General features: G+C 56.2%; 1 protein-coding gene across 1 annotated transcript; it reads right to left on the bottom strand.

Annotated features, from left to right (window-relative positions):
- Positions 1–22219: 22219 nt before the first annotated feature.
- On the bottom strand, positions 22220–22597 carry LOC141022781 (uncharacterized). Its single transcript, XM_073499041.1, has one exon. It carries the CDS (start codon positions 22595–22597, stop codon positions 22220–22222), a length of 378 nt encoding a protein of 125 aa, XP_073355142.1.
- Positions 22598–24839: the final 2242 nt, after the last annotated feature.

Here is a 24839-nt window from a genome sequence, read left to right as displayed (position 1 = left end):
TGTATCGAACTGTGGTTCCTTAGTTATCGCACTGTGCGTGTTATCCTAATGCCGTGTTGTTATTTTTGCGCAAAGATAACTTGACCTGGTGCGTCCAAGACGTCCTCTTCCTCGCGAGGCATTTGTTTCCTCGCATCCATCTTAACCTGGTGGTCTGTGGTTGCTTGGAAACTGCAAAAATTCTTTAGGGGGTGCACTAGAGGGTTTGCCGTCCACCCAAGCCTCGACTTGGTGCTTTGTATCGCGGTACCCGAGGGGCACGGATTAGAAGAGATGCGCCAGCTTTCATGCTCGAACAAGGGTAGCTCGCGAGAAGGCAGAGAGAAGAAAAATGCTCACGAGGGCACCTGCCTAGCCCCCTCGTGAGGTATGCGAGAGAGAGAACACGAGCAAACCAGAGCCGAAAAATGCGGTAAGAGGCTAGGGAATCAAATCAGCAATGAACACCAAGAGCAACTTCGATTAAGGAAAAGCAAGCCAACTACGGAAAGCAAATGAAAAGCCACGTCCGGCACCTAATCTAGTCTTCAGGTCTTCTCACCATCGCGGAGCTAAGTGTTGCCACTAGGCGTGGGCGGGAGTCCCAGGGCCTGAGGCCAGCGCTCCTGAGACTTCGGGGCGTGTACATCCACAACTCATTATTACGTGAGAGTGTCACGGGTGGCGATTCTTCACAGGCACCGGGCCTTCTTCACAGGCTCTGGGCCTTTCTTCATAGGCTCTGGGCCTTGCTTCATGGGTAGAACTTCCGGAGGTGCTGGATGTTCCAGGCGTTTTGGATAGGTGTCCCTTCTTGCGTCTCCAGGCGCACGGCGCCAGGCCAGGAGATGTGGACGACCTTGAACGGGCCCTCCCACATGGGTGAAAGCTTATGCAACCCTTCCCTGGAGAGGACCCGCCTCAGGACCAGGTCACCCGTCTCGAGCGTCCTGGAGCGAACGTTGCAGCAGTGGTATCGCCGTAGTGCTTGCTGGTACCTTGCCGCCCTTAATGCAGCTTCGCGACGACGTTCCTCCCCCAGCACGAGATCCATCCCCCACATGGCGTCCTGCTGCGTTTCGTCGAACGCCAGGACCCGTGCGGAGCGATGCTTGACCTCGTGAGGGAGGACTGCTTCAGCTCCGTAGACGAGGAAGAATGGAGTCTCACCCGTTGGCTTGGTAGCGGTGGTGCAGATAGACCACATCACGGACTGGAGCTCGTCGTGCCAGCCCCTGCCGTAGGCCTCCAGCTTCTTCTTGAAGGTCCTGGTCTTGAGGCCCCTCATGACCTTTGCATTGGCGCGCTCAGCCTGACCATTGCTCCTAGGGTGGGCCACCGAAGCGTAGCAGATCTGCGTTCCAAGGTTAGCACAGTAGGTTTTGAAGAGTTTACTAGTAAACTACGAGCCGTTATCTGTGATGGTGCGGTTGGGGACCCCGAAGCGGCTCACGAGGCCCTTGATGAACTTGATGGCAGAGCCGGCCGGGATGGTACGGACGGCTTCCACTTCCGCCCACTTGGTGAACTTGTCGATGGCGACGTAGAGATAGCGGTAGCCCCCTGGCGCCCGTGGGAACGGGCCTAAGATGTCCAGCCCCCAGACCGCGAACGACCATGTGAGAGAGATGGTTTGGAGGCCCTGAGCAGGCTGATGGATTTGCATGGCGTGGAATTGGCAAGCTTCGCAAGACTTCACCAGCTCGGCTGCGTCGTTGAGTGCTGTAGGCCAGTAGAATCCACTGCGGAACACCTTGCCGACGAGGGTCCGTGATGACGAGTGATGCCCGCAGTCCCCGCCGTGTATGTCAATCAGCAGCTCCCTTCCTTGATCGCTGGAGATGCAGTGCAGCGTGATATCGTTCGGCCGCTTCCTGTATAACTCGCCGTCTTGGATGCAGTATGCCGTGGCTTGCCGGGCCACGCGCTCCGTATCCTCTTCCTTCTCCGGTAGCGTCCCGTGTGTCAGGTACTCCTTGAATTCCTTGGTCCAGCATTCCTCCTGGGGCTCGAGCGCCAAGAGCAGCCGAGCTCCTGAGGTCGGGCCACAGGACGGGGCTCCCGTGACCGGAGGCTGTGGGAGCTCCTCCCGAGGCTGAGTAGTGCTTGAAAAAGGTGGCGTAGCTGATGGCTTGAAGAGCCGCTCCTCAAAGACACCAGGCTCTTGTGGTTGCCGCTTGGATGCTCTCCTAGCGATGTCATCGGCTTCTTTGTTGGTGCCCCGAGGCACGTGCTGTAGTTCGAGACCTGAGAACTGCTTTTCCATCTTGCGTACCTCCGCAAGGTAGGCCTCCATGTGCTCGTCCTTCGGCTCGTACACCTTGTTGGAGAAGTTGACGAGGAGTTGCGAGTCGCCTCTGACGGTAAGGCGCTTCACCCCTAGAGCTGCCGCAGCCTTTAGGCCAGCTATGAGGCCTTCGTATTCTGCGATATTGTTGGAGACCTTCTCGCCGTGCTGAAAGCAGAGTTGCACGGCGTAGTAGAGCTTGTCCTGGGTGGGCGAGATGAGCACTGCTCCTGCTCCCGCGCCCTAGTGCGCGAAAGCGCCATCAAAATACATGACCCAGCCGTCCGGAGCCTCGCTCCCTAGGGAGGTGGACCGGTCTTCCCCTTCCTCAAGTGTCGGGGCATCCATCCATTCTGCCACAAAGTCAGCGAGCGCAGCCCCCTTGATGACCCTGGTAGTGCTGAACTCTAACTGGAACGCTTGCAACTCGATATTCCACTCAGCGACCCTTCCAGCTGAATTTGGGCTCCTGAGTACCCTCTCCAATGGGTAAGCCGAGATGACCTTGATCGGGTGCCCCTGAAAGTAGTGTCGCAGCTTGCTGAGGTCACCAAGAGTGCGAGCAGGAGCTTCTGAGGCATGGGGTAGCGTGCCCTTGCGTCTCTCAGTACGGTGCTGACGAAGTACACCGGGTATTCGACGAGGGTTGGCGCACTATCGAGGCTGGGGTCCTGCGGAGATGGGTGCATCTCCTGAGGTGGAGGGTTTCCTGAGACTTGCTTGTCCTCAGGAGCTTCTGCGACGTTGTCTCGTCGAGCTTTGTCTTCCCCAGCTGATGCCTTTGCTGCGTGCTCCTGACCCTGCGCGACTTCAGCTCCGGCTTGGCGCTCCTCCCTGATCGCCACCAGCGCCGCGCTGGCGGAGTACGGGATGGCGGCAAGGTAGAGTACTAGAGGCTCGAGAGGCCATGGTGCCACCATCACCGGGGGGCTGGTAAGGTATTTCTTGAGGTCTTGGAAGGCCTGATCGGCCTCCGGGGTCCACTTGAACGGGCCTTTTTTCTTCATGAGCTTGAAGAAGGGTAAGGCGCGCTCTCCCAGCTTGGAGATGAAATGCCCTAATGCGGTCACCCGCCCCGCTAGCTTTTGCATCTCTTTGAGGGTCTGGGGAGGGCTCATGTCCTCGATGGCCTTGATCTTCTCCGGGTTCGCCTCGATCCCTCTGTGGGACACGAGGAATCCCAGCAGCTTGCCGGAGGGGACACCGAACACGCACTTCTCCGGGTTAAGCCTCATGTTCACCCGGCACAGGCTCTCGGAGGTTTCCTCCAAATCTTGAATCAATGTCCTCACCTCGCGAGACTTTACCACTATGTCATCGACGTAGGCCTCTGTGTTTCTCCTGAGCTGTCGCCCCATGGCGATGTGCATCAACCGCAGGAAGGTGGCGCCTGCGTTGTGCAGCCCGAAGGGCATGCAGGTGTAGTAGTACACCCCACATGGTGTTAGGAAAGCTGTCTTGTCCACATCTTCCACCGCCATCTTGATCTGATGATACCCTGAGAACGCGTCCAGGAAGCACAGCAAGTCGCACTCGGTGGTGGAGTCGACAATCTGGTCGATGCGCGGGAGCGGGAACGAATCTTGGGGGCTGGCTTTGTTAAGGTTGGTGAAGTCGACGCACATCCGCTCCTTCCCGCCTTTCTTTGGCACTACGACAAGGTTTGCCAGCCATTCGGGATATCGAACTTCCTGGATGGCGCCTGCCGCCTCCAGCTTGCATGTCTCTTGGACGATGAAGGCCTGCTTCTCAGTGGACTACCGTCTGGCTCGCTGTTTCACGGGGCGTATGTTGGGGCATACCCTTAGATGATGCTGGATCACCTCTCTCGGGACCCCTACCAGCTGATCGGGCTCCCACGCGAATATCTCCTTGTTCGCGCGCAAGAACCTCACCAAGGCTTCTTCTTGTCCCGGGTCAAGGCCGGCTCCTATGGTGAAGGTGGTCCCCGAAGACCCGTCCTTGTTGACCGGCACCTGCTTGGTTTCCGCCTTGTCTTGGGTGAACAGCTTCTTCTTCTTGGTAGGTGCGGCCTCCTTGGCCTCGTGGGTACCGGTGACGGCCGGCTGTGCTGCTGCCACGGTCTTGGAGGCGAGCCTGAGCACCGTCACGGCCTCCTTAGTGCCCCCCTTGATGGTGAGGACGCCCTTGCTTCCTGACATCTTCATGAGGTTGTAGGCCGGATGGGTCGCCGCCATGAACTGAGCGAGAGCCGGGTACCCGAGGATGGTGTTGTATGGGAGATCGATGCGGGCGATGTCGAAGTCCACCAGCTCAGTGCGGTAGTTGTCGCGTGTGCCAAGGTGACAGGGAGGCGGATCTTCCCTAGAGAGTGGGCAGCTCCGCCACCCACTCCCGAAAAGGGCTTGCTGAGGTTGAGCCACTCGAGCGGCACGTGAAGAAGGCTGAAGGCTTCTACGGAGAGCAAGTTGAGGCCGGCACTTCCGTCGATGAGGGTCTTGGTGATGGCCACGTTGCAGATGGTAGGCGTGCAGAGCATTGGGAGCATGCCGGAGCCGGCAGTGGAGCCGGGGTGGTCTTCTGAGTCGATGGTGAGGTCGGCCTCTGGGGCAGCCCAACCTGGCGGAGCCCCCGGGCACTTGGAGGCGGCCCCGATCTGACGGAGGAACGGTTTGACGTGGCGATCTGAAGGCGGTGATTGAGAGTCGCCCAGTAGGGCCGCGACCGCATGGTGCGCTGGCACCGCGTAGCGATTGGTGAAGAGGTCCCGGAGTTCCCCCAGGAAACCACTATGGATCCCGGGGGGTTGAGCAGCCAGGCGCGTGGCTCGCCGGCAAGGGCCATGGGGAACCAGTTGGCCATGATCTTGTCGTTGCCTCCGGCTTTGAGGATAGCCTCCTCGTACGCCAGCAGGAACGGCGTCGGGTCTGCGGCGCCGTCGTAACGCGGCGGCATCTCCGGCTTGAACTTGGTCGGCCACCGCACTCGGCGCAGGGCGGGGGCCAGGGCTCGGTACTCAGATGCCCCGCTGCCGACGTCGGTCGCAGAGGTGGATGGCAGGGCACCCGCCATGGGAGCGTAGTGCGGCGGCACGGGGCGCAGGTTGGTGGAGAGGAGCTCCGGCGCACCCCTACTTGGCGCGCCAAATGTCGGATGTGGGGTTCCGGCAAACCCTTAAGGTTCGAACACTGGGGTCCGCGCGAAGTCTTTCCCTCCTACCGATCTACGCCCTAGCTCGCTAAGATCTCGCGGACGAACTCACAACACAGAAAGACACGAGGTTTATACTGGTTCGGGCCACTGTTGTGGTGGTGGTGGATTGCCTCTAGGGCTGATGATGAACAGTACAAGGGAAGAACAACCTCCTGAAGTTGAGGTGTTCTTGTGGCTAGGGTAGGCTCTTGATCGGGTTGGATCAAGCTAGATGAGATGCCTCTGCTATGGTGGCTAGCTCTACTTATATAGGCCCTGGTCCTCTTCCCAAATATAGAGCGGGAAGGGAGCCAACAACGGCGGGCAAATTTGAAGGGGGACAACTAGTACAAGCTATCCTGACAAAAGTTGTCTTCGCCTGCGAAAAGCTCTGGTGGTGACGCCGTCTTGGTCTTCACGATGACCTCCGTCTTGCCGTCCTCCTGGTCTTGGTCTCATTGCACCAATATAGCAACCTTTTCCTGATGCCTCGGTACTCTTCGCCTGCGCTGGCCTCCTTAGCACCAAAGAGGAAATAAGGACGCTGCGCGCGCTGGCGCCCGCCTGGTGTCGTTCGTCATGGCTCACGTCACGAGTGCCTCGTGAGATTTGCCCCACCTTGATATCTCCGGTCCTCATGAGCCTGCCTGGCTAGGCTACTCCAGAGGAGGTCTTGCGTTGTCCGACTCGCGAGGCTTGGACCCTCGCGAGGGTCTTGGATGCCTTGTTGATGAAGATGGGCCGTACGGCCTGCTTAGCCACGCCGTGGGCCGCAGGCAGGCAAGTTTGGGGACCGCCGTTCCTAGAATGCCGACAAGCTCAGCGAGCTCGCTGACGAGCCAGCATGTCCGGTTGCTGGACCGACCCGCTGCCAAGCATGAGTCTGACTGCCCTGGCCCACCCAGACCGCCTCCCTCGCCCACGCGCGCTTTCCGCCCGAAACGGTCTGCGTCGCCCGCCCTGCTTCCTGGTGCAGGCGATTGCTCCGCCTTCAAACGACACAAGTGTTGTCCGTCCGTCCGTCTGCCGCCCACATTAATGATACGCGGTTGCCGAGGCAGCTACTCCGGCGCCGCACTTCTGTCCCTCTGCCGCCCACCATTGCTATATAAACTCCTGCGCCGGCCATAGCCGCAGTCATCCGCCTCCGTTCCCTTTCTCCTGTCCACACCACTACTGCCCACCATGGCTTCCTCGCAGTCCAGCGCTCTTCAGGACGGGCGGACGACGGACCACAAGGAGATGGTAGCCATTGCTGCCGACTGCCTGGACGGCAGGCAGCCGGAGGACGACGATGTCCCAATGGAGAACATGGTAGTCGATGATCCGGCACCAACCCCCTCCTCCGCGCCATCCTCGCCGGTGCATTGCACCATGACCATCGGCGAGGCCCATGCCCAATACATGGACACAGTGAGGCAGAAGCGTTAGGAGCAGTTCCGGGAGGTGCAGGACGACGCCGCCTACAACCACCATCTCCTCCAGGAGCACCTGCACGCGGAGGAGTAGATCGCCGCGGAGCAGGAGGCGCTGCTCGACTCGTACCGCTCCGCCCGCGAGGGTCGCCTCGAGCGCTGGCGGTACCGCATGCGGGTGGCGGAGGCTGCGGCCACCTACAAAGAGGGCGATGAAGCGGGTGAGGCGCTGTTTGGCGAGACTGAGGACGAGGCAGAGGACAATGCCGGCTCCGACGAGTCCCCGCTCCGCTGGCGTCGACGAGGCCCCGTGGCGCCAACTACGAGGTAGAGGACACCGCTGGCACCGCCGAGGTCCCGCCCCACCGGCACCGAGGCGGAGGCCCTACTCTGCCGAGGCCGCGCGACGCCAACAACGAGGTAGAGGACACCGCCGGCTCCGCCCCGCCAACAACGAGGCCGAGGACATCGCCGGCTTAGCCGAGGCCCCACCCTACCGGCAGTGAGGGGGAGGATTTCCCCCGCTCCGCCAAGGCGCCACCCCGCCGGCAACGAGAGAGAGGACATCGCCGGCTCCGTCAAGGCCCCGCCCTACTGCCAATGAGGCCGCCACACAGAAAACGAGGAAGAGTAGAACACGGTAGGTCGCCGCCGCTCAGGTCCAAGTAAGGCCACCGCTACTACCCTTCGGTTGAAGCAAAGCTAGGCGGGTTGACCATTGACGGCCGATTAGCTTCTTGGCGGTGACGTGGAGTCAGAGAGCTATGTTGGAGAAGGACGCTGCTTCAGTTACTTAACTGCAGGTGCAGTTGGGTCACTGGCATGTGGGCCCAAGAGGCATATGGCCCACATGTAAGTGATGCAACTGCACCTGCTGTTATGTCACTGAAGCTCAGTCCGCTGGAGAAGAAGCTTCTGTTCGGCTCAGCCGGACACGGGTGCTACGGTTAATTAATTATACCTCCAGCGCACCCCTTTTTAGTTAAAGAATGTATGAAATGTAATGAAATCCGGCATGTTTATATGAAATCCGGCAGTGTATGAATGAATTTAGTTCAATTTGTTTGAATTCTTGTATCACTAGCATTGGATGAACATTTAAAACAATATGTACTAGCATTATTCCCAGGGTGATCACCTCGTTTGCAGCAGTTTCACATGTACTCCCTCCGGTCCTTTTTAGTCTGCATATAAGTTTTGTCTGAAGTCAAAGTATCTCTACTTTGCCCAATCGTATAGAAAAAAGTATCAACATTCACAATGTAAAATCAACTGACTTGAAAGAAATCTAATATGCGAAGTAAAAAGGAACAGAGGGAGTACAAAATTTAGCGTTCCTATACATTGCAATCAACACACAGGCCTGGCAATTCATAGAGAACATTCAAAACAATCGATGATTATGCATCTCAGTGATTCACATTTCAGAGCCAATATTTACTTCACAACTAAAGAATAAAGAAAAATCGATCGATGCTGCTAACAGCAAAGGGCGTCCCATTCAAAAATATCAAACGCATGTCTTCTTGCTAACATCAATGAGCAAAATTTGACAAGGTTGTCCCGTTCCAAAAATGTCAAATGCGTGTTGTTTTGCGTACATCAATGAGCAAACTTTGACAAGGTTTTCCGATTCCAAAATATCAAATGCCTATGATTGTGGAATGGGCAGGGTTTGCCATCAGTTCAGACATTGACATGGCACCTCGTGCTAAATAAACCAGCTGTTCTTTTTGTGCAGTTCCACCAAAATCAACCAAATTCGTGCGTAGCTTGTATGATTTTGCCTTTATATGTTGCAACGCCTTGAACATATCGACACCTCCTGTCTTGTGGTGGAAATGAATGATTCGAGAATATTCGATGTATTCGTGAACATTTTGTGCAGTTCCCATTGAAATCAAGCTGAGCACCCCTGTTTGTATAAATAAAAAAAGTGATTAGTATAAAGCAAACTGTACTATGAATTGACAGTTTAAACAGTCAACCTACATGATCCATGCAGAGCACACATTTAAAAAAATGGAACTCACCGGAAGGAATCGTAAAACAACATTGTACTGGCCATCACAACAACAAAGATGGAGATCCGTGAGTCCTTCTGAGCTGAAGTTAGTTTGTTCTTGTGGGCAATAATGTAACCATCCTTCAACTGCTCCCTTCTTAAGAAGAGAGGCTTGGCTTCTTTATCCTGGCATTATCGGAACTAGGCACTTCACGTACTCCATATTCTTCTTCAGAGGAGGATGATCCTGTTGTGCAAAGACAAGAGAACAACTAAATGCTAGCATCCCTGTTTACTCGAAAAAAGGAAAGGAAATACTTAGAACAACACAGATGAAGCACTTCTCAAGGACAATACCACTTTCTCATGACAGTATCTAAACAGTAGCACAACACCAATAGAGATGACAAAGCTCAATCATATGGATGAAATCCGTGGGCGAGTACCAACCTTTGTCAGGAGGCTTATTGTGTAGAGCATACAGATCAAGCACTTCTCCGGAACCATCTACTGTTATCTACTATGGTTACCATGCTTATATGCTCCTCGATTAGTTTAATGTTTCCAACATCTTCTTGTGCAGTTCCACTAAAATATATGGTATCTTCAAAGAAGATCCCTGTTTGCACAAGTAGAGATAATTACTATTACATTAAGAGTGGCATCAAATCAGTGGCAAAACAATTGCTCATTCCAGCCATAGCAATAAATTAAGATGCAAAACTATATCATTACTTGTGTCATCACAGTTCCAGTGCTTCATTACAGCACCGGGAGTTGATTTTTGTTTTTCTTCCGCTTGTTCTTCCCCTTCATCACTTGGTTCAATAACAGACAAGCTTCGCCTTCAATGTAAGATTTGGCATGTCAATTAGGGAGCACAAGTATAGCACTAAACAACGACGTTAATTTTTAGATGAAAGTGGCAAAATACAGGCCAACAGTTGTGAAATATCCTTATCTTACCTCAATGGGATATTACGGTGCACATACAGATTGGAAGTCGTGTCTCCATTTGTGCAGTTCCCTAAAATCAAGCAATATTAGCGTACAAGTAGCACAACATATGAAAGCACACTGCACAATCATGTGAAAGAAGGCTAGTACTGACCTCTCATGACGCTAAATTCAAACAACTTACAAGAAGAAGATCTTAACCAAATTTGCCAACATGGATAGGAAGTAAGATTTCCTCTTGTGCAGTTCCACTAAGATCAAGCAATCAAGCAACGTTGTCGGTGTGACATTTTGGTTGAACTGCACAAAACACTCTTAAAACAAAAGTGTTTTGTGCAGTGCAACAAAAGGTCACAATAGCAACAAGGTGAAGTAGATAACCCTGTTTACACAGAGGTGCAAAGGAAACAACTAGTGGTCAATAACGGTGGATGACACAGAAGCCAACAAAAAGAAGCATCGAACTTATCTAAATGGGAAAGAAAGCAAGACAATAGCATTTCTCAAACGGTGGAATTGATTAATATTAACAGAGAGATTATATTAACAATAAAATTTGTTAAACATGTAATTTGCTTTTAACTGTGGCATTGCATCAATTTTCCAGCGGCATTATTAGAGGGTGTTTGTTTACAGGGACATTTTGGTGTAGGGACTAAAAAAAGTCCGTGTCAGTCCCATCTAAACCAAACAGGAGGGACTTTTAGGGACTAAATAAAGAAGACCCCGAGGGAGAGTCTTTTTGGGACTTTTTCCAACAGTTGCCCCTGCCCCGCATCGTAGCTTGTCTCTAATAGTTCATTACTAGGGGTAACATGGTCTTTTAGCATGTCATTTAATAACCTCTAGTCCATGTTTAGTCCCTGGAACCAAGCCAGTAGGGACTAGGGAGTTTTTAACCAAACAGGGCCTTAGATTAACAACAGCTAAAGAGTTGCACGGGACAGTGGACGCACCAGCACCATGTGCATCTACCGATGTATGAAGGGGTGATGCACAGTCTGTTGTAACAAAGAACAAAAACAACCAAGGAGCATATTTGTGTTGGTACCAGTTTTGTTATCTTTAGACACCTTTCCCTATGTGAGCGCAGCAAATCTAGTCCCGCTCAAACTCTACAGCCTTGTCCCCCAAAACAAAAGATCAGTTCGTTACAGATGTGCATACTGCGTTTGTCATTGTTTCCCCTTTTCGACCAACGTAGGTGCTGGATAGCCAGTCTGTACTAGTATTTTCCCCCTTCCTTTCCTCTTTGAACCACGTCCTAGATTCATGCTATACAACTTTCCCCACTACTTTCCTGTTTGATCCAACACCTAGATTCGAGTGCAGAAGCGGGAAAAGCCCACATGCAGCTAGAGCAATGCATGTGGAATAAGTAAATTATACCTTAAGGTTCTTGGGGTGTGGCTCGGTGGGCGACCGGAGGCCGTTCGGCCCACACTATGTACGATGGCGAGGAAGAAGGGGTCGGAGGCCCTCCCGCACCGCTGCTGGGTGAAAGAGAATAGCTGCGCCGAAAGTGGATTCCCTCCCTCGCCGACGGTGACAGTGTTAAGCCTCCCTCCCTTCCCGGCGGACGGATCCTGCCGGCTCTTTGACCAGCAGTGAGGGGAGAGAGAGAGGCCAACGAAGTCTTGTTTAGATCTGGAGAGGGTGAGAGAGTGTGAAGAGAGCAACTACAAGCGCTGAGGCTCCAGCGTGTATATATATACTGGAGAGAGAGAGTGTGAAGAGTGCAAACCCTAGAAAACAAGCGTCGAGGCTGCAGCGTATACGTGATGAGGTGATTATACGGTCACTACGAGATCGTATAGCTCCGTATCCATCCTTTTTGACCAGTCAAAGAATCCTCCTGGCACCGCCCCAGATCACTTTCTCTCTCTGTCATGCGGGGCCTACCTGTCATTGGCTGGAAGAAAGAAGTCAAACAAAAACAAAATTATGCTCAAGTGTAGTTATCGAAACTGAGACCTCAAGTTTGATGAGCGAACAGGCTAACCAGCTACACCACCCCCACATTATGTTTAACGAGAGGAAAATAACCTTTAATACATTCCTGCATTCGTGTGATAAGCATGCCATGTTTTTTTTGCATGGGAGTCATTGGGATTTAAATCATAATCATGTCATGTGGCTTTGGTGGTAAGGTCTTCTGGGATTTAAAGCAGTGTTGGTAGTACAGAAATAATGCAGCCTTGGTCACCCTACTTTTCTCCACGTAGTATGTTGGGTCCCACCAGTCAGAGGGTGAAACAAACAAATTAATAAGAAAAATTAAAAGCACTAGCGGTGTATCTTACCTCACACATCTCGCTACTGCTCGTGAACACTGTCCAATTGATCCCTCTGTTCGCTCACGTACTATTTTAAGTGAATCCTTATTATAACATGCACACAATTTTGGGCACTTGTATTCGACCTAAGTCAGTGTGCCACCGCATCTCGTAATACTCCCTCCGTCTAGGTGTAATAAGTCACGTTAGAAGCTGCAGCGGGACCAAGGAGCAAGCAGATTTTTTTTCGAAACAAGGTGCAAGCAGATTGGAGGAGAAGGAGAAACTTGACCGGTCCTTCCTCCAATCAAAGCCCTGATTTCTGTCTCTAAACGCAACAATTAATCACAACAACTAAGAGATGCCATTTTAGCTACCATGCAGGGCCACGTATTAACTCGCATGCATCAACGCGTAGTTGCGCTCCATGCATTGGGTTTCCGGGGGAGATAACAAGGCAGAGTAAGGAGCGTTTGGTTACATTGCCAGGCTGGTCATAGTGGTGAGTAACTTGGAGTAGTAACATGCATATGTTACTAGTCTATGTTACTACTTTCATAGTAGGTAGTAACATATGGATGGTAACATGCAAGTCTTCATTAATTGAGATATAGACTCATTTTACCTCGGCGTGTGTGTGTGTGTGTGTGTTTAACAGCATGTGTGTGTTAGAGAGAGCGACACATCGACCTACTCCTACAGAGAGATGGTGTGTAGTGTACGATTTAGCCGCGAGAGTCGGTGCATCCTCTCATTTCCAGGCGTCCGGTCGGGACAGGCGGGACAGCTGCCACGCCCGCTCCTGACCAGCCTGGCCACCCAAAGCCCCTCCAACGCCCGCGCGCGCTTCCCGCCGGAAACGGTCAGCACCGCTCCAAAGAATCGGTGCCTCATTCATGCCCGGGCAGAGCGGACGCGACCTCTCACTGGCGCCTGCGTTGAAGGGAGAAGCAGATTCAAGAGTGATGGTTGCTTCGTCCATCCAACTTACTGCTGGGTCTATGTGATTTGACGGCTCATTGGTCATTATTACTGAGGTGGTAGGACTGCTGGATGTCCCAAGCTTTCGGCGAAAGGAGGTACTACTAGATTACAATTTTCACCATTCTCAGCGGAGGAGTGCGAGAGAAGTGAAAACACGCAGGCTCAGTGATTACATGGCCCACCTCACACTATCACCATATTTTCAGGACACCGTGCGACACCTAACTCTTTACATAGTACTAGTATAGTACGTACTGTAATTTATCAGTGAGATAAATTTGTACAATGCTATGACGCTTCTAGCTTCTGTTTCATGTATCTTGTGTCCAAGGTCGCCCGTTGCAACATTTCATCAAATACAAAGGAGACTAACATGCATGCTATTGCATCTCAATGATTGAAAGATCATAGCCAATATGTACTCCCTCCATTCCAAAATAAGTGTCTCAACTTTATGCAAACTTTAGTACAAAGTTGTACTACTACTAAAGTTGACTCTTATTTTGGAACAGAGACAGCTAAAGAAAAAAATGATCCATGCAGTCCCTAGCCCTTGAACCGTAAACCCTAACCAGGCTTTAATTTGCTGGAAACGTTGGAGCTTCCAAAGAAATGAAGTTTGCAACCCTTTGACCATCGGATCATTTTGTGCAGTTTCACCAAAATTGAGATGAGCATCCCTGTGGCAAAGAAATTGAAGAAGCGTGATTAGAATAAGATTACTGGGACTAGTTGACGAGACATAAACTCATAACAAATACAGTACGTAGAAGCCAGTAGAGGTATGTGCGGGGCAAAGAAGTAGAGAAATATCCACATGGAGTGATGTGGGCAGCTGGAGCAGTGGTGCAAGCCGGCTGTAAAGGGAGTTGTACCTGAGGGATGTCGGGACGTAGCTCAACCTAGAGGAGGGCGGCGAGAGGAGGCAACTGCCCACGTTGCGGCAGTGAGCAATGGACGAAGGCAACCTCACCGGCTTTGTGGGAGAGAACGGTGGGGACCCCTGATCGGGACGTGCCGACAGTGGGTTTTCACCGTCGGCGACGACGACCGCATCTACACTAAAAGTACCCACCCCTTCCCCCGGCGGACGTGACCCGCCGGTGTCGTGCTGGGCGCACGACAGATGCCAAGGGATGGCTAAAGAGAGGAGGAGGCTCGAGGGCACTGGTGGGCTCCAGAGGCGAGGTCGGCATGAGCGAGCGCGGGACACAAGACATACCTAGGGTTCGGGGCTCTCCGGAGAGATAACACCCCTAGTCCTGCCGAGTGTAGCTGATATGTATGAGTACAGAGTTGCTCCTGGAGCTGTATGGAGGAAGAAGGGAGGCTAGCCAGGGCTTGGGCAGCTCCCTCTCCTCGGGTGTTGTTCGCTTGGTGTGTGAGTGGGTGGATGGGTAAGTGCATTGCCCGTATGCATGAGGGCTCTTGGGGGGGGGGGTTTATAGGTCAACCCCTCCGGGGTACAAGGGTAATGTTACAAGGCCATAGGGACGGGTTGTTAGTGTCCAGGGAACCCGGTGCTGGGACCCGCCGGGTACCAAGCCTCGCCGGGTTCTCCGGGCGCGGGCCCCGCACGCCTAGGGACGCTGTGCGCCGTCTTGTCAATCGTCAGGGCGTGGCCGAGTCGAATCGGCTATAGTGGCGCTCCGTCAGGTCGCCGCTTGCTGGCGTCATGGGTGACGACGGGTGCACTATTGCCACACCAGCCCTGGTGAGCGGGTAGGTGGGGGGCACTGTTGCCTCGCCCGGCTGACCAGAAGCATGGGCGGGGCACTGTGGCTTCGGTCATCAGTTGGTGGAGACTCGTCCCATCGTACGGCTGGGATGGGAGGGCCGCTGACCCTCGGCCAGGTTGGACAACACGCCAAGGGCGGAGCTGGCTTGTTGGGGAAGTCTTGAGTTGGTTGTTGGGGCCGAGTTGAGGAGTCTGGCCGGGTTGAAGAGTTTGGCTGGGTCGAGGGACTTGGCCGGGTTGAGCGACCCGGCCGGGTTGAGGGGCGATGCTGGCCCTGTTGTTTTTGAAAAGGATCCGGGTTCCATTGCCTGCCTGGGGTTCACCCCCACGATAGTAGTCCCCGAAGCTGTGAAGGTACATCATCTTCAGATGGGAGGGCCTTCGCAGTTTCCCCCCTTGTAGAGGTGAATTTGGTGACCGCGGGGTCCGGTAACACCCACTGTGTGCCGGCTTCCGGAAGCCGGATCGCGGCATCCCGGTCGTGGCGGGAAACCAAGGAGTTCAACGAATCTTGGGTAATCTTTTGGGCCTCGCGCAGCCGCCACGTGGCGCCTAGAAGCCGGAGGGGCCTGACAGGCCACGCGCATGACAGGACGGGGCGCCGCTCTGGGACCCGCCGCCGCACGTCCTCGGCCCAGGTGCGCGGATTTATTGCGGCGTCCGCGGGTCGGTTGCCATTCTCTAGGCAGTTACTGCGTTCGTACGTGCGCACTTATTGCGGGGAAGTGGGAGGGGCGAGTGCAAACAATCCCACTTCCCCACGTTTCAAATCGTGGCCTATAAATTGGGGGCGAAGGGAGCGGCGGAGATCATTCACGCTCATGCTCCCCTGCTTCTTCATCCTCCCTCTGCTTCTTGCGACCGCCGCTAGCTGCGATGCCCATTGCTTCGAGCAGAGCTTCATCGCCATCTTCTTCCTTCTTTTCCTCCATGCTCGCGTGATGGCGCTGCCGTCAGGTTCGTGGATGGGCTCGACCGTCACCCTCGACGACATCTCCTACCTCCACGACACCAGGCGCTTGCCAGGGGTGGCGGAGGTCGTGGCGCGCCTTCCGTAGGGCGAGCGAGAGCCGCGGCCCGAGGGCTCGGAGCGCGTGGTCTTCTTGCCGCACTTCAAGCGCAGGTTCAGGCTTCCTGCGAGCGACTTCTTCCGTGACTTCCTGGAGTTCTTTGGGCTCCAACCCCATCATCTTGGTGCCGGCGCCATCATGCAGCTGTCGGGCTTCGTCACCCTCTGCGAGGGGTACCTGGGGATCGAGCCTTCGATCGATGTCTGGATGCGCTTCTTCTCCCTGAAACAGCAGGGGCCAAAGGCCGGGTACCGACTGCCCGAGGATGCCGCTGGAGGATTCTGCCAAGAAATGGTAGAATTCCTTCTTCTACGTCCGCAGCCTCGGCACGGACCGCATCGACTTGCCGCCGTTCATCAATTTGCCGCCGTGGGCGAAGCAGAACTGGGGTACTACCCAAAGCACCCGTCGCAAGAGGTTCTCAACTTGTGCGAGTGGGTGACGGTGATGAAGGAGCGGGAGAAGCTCACCGGCACCGACCTCATCACCGCCTTCATCGTTCGGCGAGTGCTGCCGCTACAGCAGCGCGGCCACCTCATCGGTCGGATGACCGGCCTCCAGGACCCCAATCGCATGGCGAACACGCAGCTGGCGGCAGACCAGGTTGCGCGCTGGGTCAATGACATCTCCAAGGCCAACTTGCAGGCTGACTGGGAGTTCGGGAAGGCCCCATACAGCCATGCGAACCCGGCACCGTTGGTGAGTCCTTGGTCCCCATATTTCGCCGCTGCTTATCTTCTTGTTCGCCCTGACGCGACGCGGGAGGTGCTTCTGAATGCCATCCGGCATCCCTACGACCGGGCGCGGGCGCATGTGGTGCGCGTTGCCTCGGAGGAGCTCGAGGCTCATGGCGAAGGGGAGGGGGCGGCCGCCGACGCGGGTGCCGAGCGCCGAGCGGGTGAGTCTTGTCTTTACCTCTTGAGTTGCCGGTCGTGGGACGACATTGGGGGGTGCTGACGTGAGCCGTTGGTGTAGCGGCGCCGGGTGGAGGAGGCGGCGGCGCGGCCGGAGCCGGGTCGTCTCGGGGGGCGTCGGCGAGGAGGCGGCCGCATGGGAAATATAGCGTCGCGCCGCGGGCCTCGACCATGAAGCGCGCGGCGGACCCGGCCGGAGGTGCGAAGCCGCCCGCTAAGAGGAGTCGCGGCGCTCCGCAAGAGAGGGCAGCGAGGCTCGCCGTTCCGGTGGTGCCGGGGTGAGTGCCCTTTTTGTTCGAGCCAAGCGGCCGAGCGGCTCTGCTTGGCTTTGCGTACTTATTTTTTCTTGGGTTTCAGGTCGCCGATCTCGCTGGCGCTAGCGGCGGCGGATGCTACGTCCGCTGAGGGCGCCGCGTTCCGGAGGAGCCGGACCGACACCGTTGACCGGGATGAGGAGGAGGAGCGGGCGGACCCGGACCTCGGTCTGGACCCGGCCGACACCGATGGCCTGGCCTGGTGGGACCGGAACCGGGCCGAGGCGGAGCTGGAGGCGGCATCGACCCGGGCCTGGGTTAGCGCCGCGGCGGTGTGGGCGTGAGCCGACGCGGAGCCGGCGTGGCCGGAGATGCCGGCTGGGACGGTGGCGGCGGCGACGGTCTTTGTGCCGGCGTCGGAGGGGGAGCACGGCCGAGGCGGCCGTGCGGACGTGATGGACCTCGACCGGGAGGTCGTGGTCATCGGGGACGACACCCCGCTGCAGACCGACGTGGTCGAGCGGGCGGGGGTCGGTGGAGGCGGCGGCGATGCCGTCTTGGGGGAGGCGTTGCGGACGGCGCTGGAGGGGGCGTCTCGGACGCCGGCAAGTGAGGCGCCGCCGGTGGTGGAGTCTCAAGCCGCTCCACCCACCGAGCCGGCGTCGGTGCCTGAGAGGGCGCCGGAGAAGGCGTCGGTTCAGGGGAGGCGGCCGGTGTGGAGCACGCCCTAGTGCTCAGGCCCGGAGGTTGCCGGGTTGCCGGGTCGCAGTCGTCGCGGAGCGGGACCAGCGAGGTCCCCTTCGGGCCTCCGACCCAGGAGGAGGCGGCGATGGCCGCCGTGACCCGACGCCTGCGAGGGCGGACGAACCGGATCCAGGCCTTCGCCTAGGCCGAGGTTGAGGCGACGCAGGAGCTGGAGTGCGCCATGTTTGTAAATTTTTCATTGCCTTCCGCTTTTTCTCTTCTCGTCGTTTCTTCTTCATGGGGGCGCGCCAGCGCACCCACTGGGTGTAGCCCCCGAGATTCAGGCCAACTGCATAGCAGTTGGGTCGAATCTTATCTTGCTGGCTTGTATTGATTGTCGCTTTCTGTAGCAACTGGACTCCTACCGGGTTGGCGTCTTCAACCGGCTCCTCAAGACGCACCGGCGTCTCGAGGAAAGGCTCGCCGCCAAGGAGGAGGAGCTCCACGCCGCGGCAGGTACTTTTCTTGCATGCTCTTTTTTAGTGGGGGCGCGCTAGCGCACCCACTGGGTGTAGCCCCCGAGATTCGGGCCAACTGCGTAGCAGTTGGGTCGAATCTTAAAGTAGTACTTTGTTGCCGAGTTCTCTTCTGCAGCCGAGGTGCTGTCTTGGAGGACCCGGCTGATTCGGGCCGGTTTTCACTACGACCGGCTTGTCGCAGACGTCGGACGGCTTGGAGCCGAGGTGGAGAAGGCGAGGGTGGAGGCGACGGGAGCCCGACGGGCGCTCGACGAAGCCAGCCGGCTGCAGGAGCAGCTTGCGGGCGACAAGGGCCGCCTCGAGGCCGAGGTGGAGCGTCTCAAGGCAGAGGCCGCCAAGGTCGTGGAGGCGCAGTAGGCCCTTGCCGAGGCGGACCAGCAACATGGCAAGCTGGTCGACGACAAGGGACAGCTCCAGGCCGAGGTGGAGCGCCTGAAGGTGCTGGTGGCCACGGCGGAGGAGACCCGGGAGGGGGAGACCCGGCGCTGCGAGGAGGCCATGAAGGCGGCCGAGGACAAGGACGCCAAGCTGAAGGCAGCCCTTGCCAAGGTCACTGATCTGAAGAAGACGCTCCAGGAGCGTGACTGCACCATCGCTCGGGAGCTACGTGGTACGTTGCTCGAAGTGCAGCACCTGGAAGAGTCCTTCTCTAGTAAGTGCTTTCCTTTGGTTTTGTCGTTGGCGGGTTCGGACTCCGGCTTTTCTTCCTTAGTGACTTTCCTCTGACTTGTTTTTCTTCTCGGCAGGGGCCTTCCCGGAGACCCGCCAGCTGGCGTGGGAGGCGGTCCGCTTTCAGCATGACTCGCAGGGGATCGTCGGCTCCGGGACTGACCCGCGGGTGGCCTGGACCTTCCCGGAGATCGTGACCGCCGCTGAGGCCTGTCTGCGAGTCTTGAGCGAGCAGATGGGGCGGCTTTTTGAGGCCGGCGCGGCGATCACGGTGGCCCTCTGGCCAGGTTCCGTCACGCCGAACAGCTTCACGTGGCTGGCGCGGTAGTTGGAGGCGGGGCCGGATCGGCTCCATGACTGGCGGGTTTCCGCCGCTCGTGCCGGCGCTGAGATGGCGCTCAGGTTCGCGATGTCTTGGCATCTGGACCTGTCGCTGGATGCGTTGATGGGCCAGCGAGCCGGCTCGGAGAGCCAGCTGCAGGCGGAGGCCGGCCGGATTGCTGCTCGGGCCAGCTACATCGCCGGGTTCGCCTTCCACGATGAGTCCCGGCCGGAGCGGGTGGAGGACGGCGGAGTCGTCCGTGCTGACGACCACAGCTTGCTTCTGGACGACCCAGAGGTCAGCTCCGAGGAGACGGACGTCTACCGCGACGCGGACATCGGGGAGGAGGATATAGACACCTCAGCAGACCCGGTAGCCGCGCGATCTGGCGGCGGGAATATCTGATTTTTAACTTAGTGAAAATTTATGTTAGGTAGCAGGTCCACCCACCCACTGGGGGTTAATTGGGTGTAATGAACTCTGGCCCTGGGCCTGTTTCTGAATTTATGCTGTATGAGCTTCGTGAATGGTTGCGCCTTTGCTCTTTGTTTTTTTGGAGCCGTTTTCTTGCAACTTTCCCCCTTTGGGGTTCCCCCCCGCGAGTCTGATGGCCGAGGCTCCGGTCCGTGACAAGGGGTTCGGCCTTTGAGAGGAGTGTACAATACTTAGGCTTTCGAAACGTTGAGCGCGAGCGAAACACCCACTGGGCCGGCTGGCGGCAATCCGGCGGGGCCGGGTTGGTGAGCAGCCGGTCGTGCAGCAACTTAGAATGGTGAGGCCGGGTTGAGCGACCCAGCGACATGCAGAAACTTCGCGGATGCCTGCGCCTTTGCTTTTCGTCTTTGGAGCCGTTTTCTTGCGACTTTCCACCTTTGGGTTCCCCCCCCACGAGTCTGACGGCCGAGGCTCCGGTCCATGATAAGGGGTTCGGCCTTTGAGAGGAGCGTACAATACTTGGGCTTTTGAAATGTTGAGCGCGAGCGAAACACCCACTGGGCTGGCTGGCGGCAATCCGTCTTGGTCGGGTTGGCGAGCAGCCGGTCGTGTGGCAACTTAAAGTGGTGAGGCCGGGTTGGGCGACCCGGCGGTTCTTGACTTAGTGTTCGCGGCGTGCTGGTGCTTTGGTCTCATGTGCTTGCCAACCAACAGCAGAAGCCGGTTCTGCGGCTTAAGGCGAAGTAAGAGGCCGTGGCGATCCAACGTGTCGGGAACCGCTAAGGAAACCGACGGGTGGCCAAGCCGGACAGCCCCCGAGCCCTCGGGTCGAGCGAGTCGACCCGGCGGTCGGGTTGGTTTGAGAGGAAAGTAGTGCAAAAATGTAAGAGACACAATAGCTTGGTCGTAAAGGGGCAGCCCCCGAGCATCGTTCGGGGATCCCATAGTTTTCAGATGATTACAAAAGGCAGCGATACATACATGCACACGGCTAACTGTAAAATGGGCGGAGGAGCTCTGCATTCCATGGTCAGGTTTTTTCTTCGCCGGCGGTGTCCCTCTTGCGCTTGTTTGACTTGCGGGCGTCGATGAGGTAGTACGCGTTGCGGTCGCACAATGCCTTGCTGACGATGAAGGGGCCCTCCCATGGGGAGGACAACTTGTGTTGGCCGGTCTGCTCTTGGACGGGCCGGAGGACGAGGTCTCCCTCTCGGAAAGCGAGGGGCTTGATCTTCTTGCTGTGGTAGTGCCTCAGGCCTTGCTGGTAGATGGCTGCGCGACTGAGCGCTAGGAGACATGCTTCTTCGAGCAGGTCGATGCCGTCTTCACGGGTTCCTTTGCTTCGGCTTCCGTGTACATCGTGACGCGCGGCAAGTCGAACTCGACGTCGGTCGGGATGACGGCTTCTGCTCCATAGACGAGGAAGAACGGGGTGAACCCGGTCGACCTGTTTGGCATGGTGCGGAAACTCCAGAGGACGGCTGGCAACTCGTCAAGCCAGCTGCCGGGTGAACGGATGAGCGGCTCGACGAGTCGCGGTTTGATGCCGGATAGGATGAGACCATTAGCCCGCTCGAACTGGCCGTTGGACTGCAGAAGCGTGACGGAAGCCAGGTCAAGGCGGATGCCGGAGACGGAGTAGTACTGCACGAGCGCGCCCTTGGCGAAGTTGGTGCCGTTGTCCGTGATGATGCTGTTCAGCATGCCGTAGCGCACTGCGATGTCCTTGATGAATCGAACGGCCGTTGGCCCGTCCAATTTCTTGATTGGCCTCGCCTCGATCCATTTGGTGAACTTGTCCACCGCCACCAGCAGATGCGTCATGCCGCCTCGAGCGGTCTTGAAGGGTCCCACCATGTCGAGTCCCCAGACCGCGAAGGGCCAGGCGATCGGGATGGTCCGTAGTGCCGACGCCGGCTGGTGGCTGCGCTTGCTGAAGCGCTGGTATCCCTCGCACTTGAGGACAAGTGACTCTGCGTCTTCGAGGGCCGTGGGCCAGTAGAAACCATGGCGGAAAGCTTTGGCCACCAGGGACCGCGAGACGGCGTGGTGCCCGCACTCGCCCTGGTGTATGTCGAGGAGGATCTCGATGCCCCTGTCTCGTTCGACACAGCGCTGGAAAACGCCTATGGAGCTGCGCTTGATGAGCTCGTTGTTGATGATGCTGCAGGCGGACGCTCGGCACTGCACCTGCCGAGCTTCGGTCTCGTCCATGGGGAGGACCCCACTCTCCAGGAACTTTGAGATGGACAGGGCCCAGGATGGTGGCGTCGCCACGGCGAAGACGGCCACCACGGCGGGTTCCGGGGCGGCAGTCCCTGAGCCAGGTTCGGCAGCCCCCTGGACGAGGACGGTGGCGGCTGGGCCGGGTTGAGGGACCCCTGGGCCGGGTTCGGCAGTCCTCGGGCCGGGTTCAGCAGTCCCCGGGCTGGATTGAGGCACGGCCGGGTCGCCTGGTACATGGATGGACTCGGAGTCCGGAGACGGCTTGACGGATGGCTTGTGCAGATGCTCGAGGGAGACGCCGGACATGATGGACTACCAGGATGAAGTGATCTTGGCGAGCGTGTCGGTGGCCTCATTTTCTACGCGTGGGACGTGACGGAACTCGCAGCCTTCGAAGAATCTGGACAGCTTCTGGACGAGGAAGCGGTAGCTTGCCATGTTGGAGTCGTGGGCGCCCCACTCGTCGGAGCACTGCTCCACCACCAGGTCCGAGTCGCCATAGCACAGGATGCGCCACATGCCGATTTCCTTGGCAAGCCGAAGGCCGTGCACAAGGGCTTCGTATTCGGCGACATTGTTGGAGGTGGCGAAGTGGATCTGCAGTGCGTACTTGAGCCGGTCGCCCTTGGAGGAGGACAGCACGATGCCGGCCCCTAGGCCGAGTCGCATCTTCAAGCCGTCGAAGTGCATGCGCCAGTGCGTCGAGTCCGGCGGTGGCGACAGGTACTGGGTCTCGGTCCAATCGACGAGGAAGTCGGCCAAAAGCTTGGGACTTGATCGTAGTGCGGGGCTCGTAGAGGATGGTGTGGCCGGCTAGCTCAAGCGCCCACTTGGCGATCTGGCCAGAGGCATCCCGGCACTCGATGATTTCGCCGAGAGGGGCCGTGCTGACCACGGCGACGACATGCTCTTGGAAGTACTGCTTCAGTTTCTTGGGGGTGAAGTACACGCCGTAACACATCTTCTGGTAGTGTGGGTAGTTCTGCTTCGAGGCGGAGAGCACCTCGCTCAGGTAGTAGACGGGACGTTGGACGGCTTGGACCTTGTCCTTCTCTGGTCGCTCGACCACCATCATCGTGCTGACCGACCGTGAGGTCGTGGCGATATAGAGCAACAGCGGCTCCTTCTCGGCCGGCGCGGCCAGGACTGGTGCGGTGGTGAGCATGCGCTTGAGATCCCGGAAAGCTTCGTCCTCCTGGTCGTTCCACTCGAACGGCGTCGTCTTCTTCATCAACTGATATAGGGGCAAGGCCCTCTCACCCAGCCGGCTGAGAAACCGGCTGACCGAGGCCAAGCAGCCGGTGAATTTCTGGACATCGCGCAGCCGGGCCGGCTTGCGCATGCGCTCGATGGCCTTGATCTTCTCCGGGTTTGCCTTAATGCCGCATTCCGAGACGAGGAAGCCGAGTAGCTTTCCGGCCGGGACGCCGAAAACGCATTTTTCCAGGTTGAGCTTGACCTTGTGCTCGCGCAGGTTGGCGAAGGTCTCCTTCAGGTCGTCGAGGAGCATGAGGTGCTGCTTGGTCTTGAAAGTGCTAGTTATCGATTAGAGGGGGGTGAATAGGCGATTTTTATGAAAGTCTTCAAAACATGGGAGTTTCGAAGACAAACGATAGAAATGAACCTATTAACATGCAGCGGAAGGTAGACTACACTAGGCAGGCCATAGTCAAGTATTCAATGAAGTGAAAGCACAAAGACTAATAGAAGCTAGGTAGTAATGATCAGGATGGAAGATAGTGTGAAGCCAAACAACAATAGAGGTCACACAGTGAAGTCAAATAGGTAACAGAAGCAGGCAATGACTTCACGAAGACAAACTATAAATAAAGAGAGGGAGAAGATAGAACCAGTCGCTTGATGAGGACAAGGATTTGTTGGACCAGTTCCAGTTGTTGTGACAACTGTACGTATGGTTAGGCAAGCTGAGATTTAACTCAGAAGACCGTGTCTTCACCTTATCCCCCTTGAGCTAAGGACACCCAGTCCTCGCCCAATCACTCTGGCAAGTCTTCAAGGTAGACTTCCAAACCTTCACAAACTTCGTTCATCGGCGATCCACAATGACTCTTGGATGCTCAGAACGCGACGCCTAACCGGCTGGAGGATTCAAAGGCCTCAAGTGTAACAAGTCTTCAGGTCACGCGGACAGAAAGACTTCAGTGATGCCTAACACTCTTTGGCTCTGGGTGTTTGGGCTTTGTCCTCGCAAGGATTTCTCTCTCTCAAAAGCTTCGGAGGTGGGTTGCTCTCAAACGACAAAAGCCGTGCACTAACTCTGAGCAGCCACCAATTTATGGTGTAGGGGGTGGGCTATTTATAGCCACTAGGCAACCCGCCTGATTTGTCCGAAATGACGATGGGTCACTAAGGAACTGACACGTGTTCCAACGGTCAGATTTCAAACACACGCGGTAGCTTGACTTGGGCTACAAGTAAAGCTGACTCATCCAACTCTGGATAAGATCTGCTCTCATTGTCTTCGCTCGAAGACATAGGATTTGGTTGAGCATCACTTCAGTCACTCTGACTTTGTTCACTTGGACCCCACTTAACTGTACGGTGGTTCCTATGACTCAACAAATAAGAAAATGAAACTACGAAACAACTATGTCTTCGCGCTCCAAAGTCTTCATGAGATGTCTTCTCATGTCATAGTCTTCAATGTGAATATCTTCACGTACCACCATTGTCTTCAATGTCTACACACATTTTTAGGGGTCATCTCCGGTAGGTAAACCGAATCAATGAGGGACTACTATCTGTGTTATCCTGCAATTCTCACAAACACATTAGTCCCTCAACCAGGTTTGTCGTTGATACGTCTCCGTTGTATCTACTTTTGCAAACACTTTTGCCCTTGTTTTGGACTCTAACTTGCATGATTTGAATGGAATTAACCCAGACTGACGCTGTTTTCAGCAGACTTTCC

The sequence above is a fragment of the Aegilops tauschii genome, chromosome 5 (assembly GCF_002575655.3).
Source record: "Aegilops tauschii subsp. strangulata cultivar AL8/78 chromosome 5, Aet v6.0, whole genome shotgun sequence".
In the NCBI taxonomy this organism is placed as follows: Eukaryota; Viridiplantae; Streptophyta; class Magnoliopsida; order Poales; family Poaceae; genus Aegilops; species Aegilops tauschii.
This window is presented reverse-complemented; position numbering and strand designations above follow the sequence as displayed.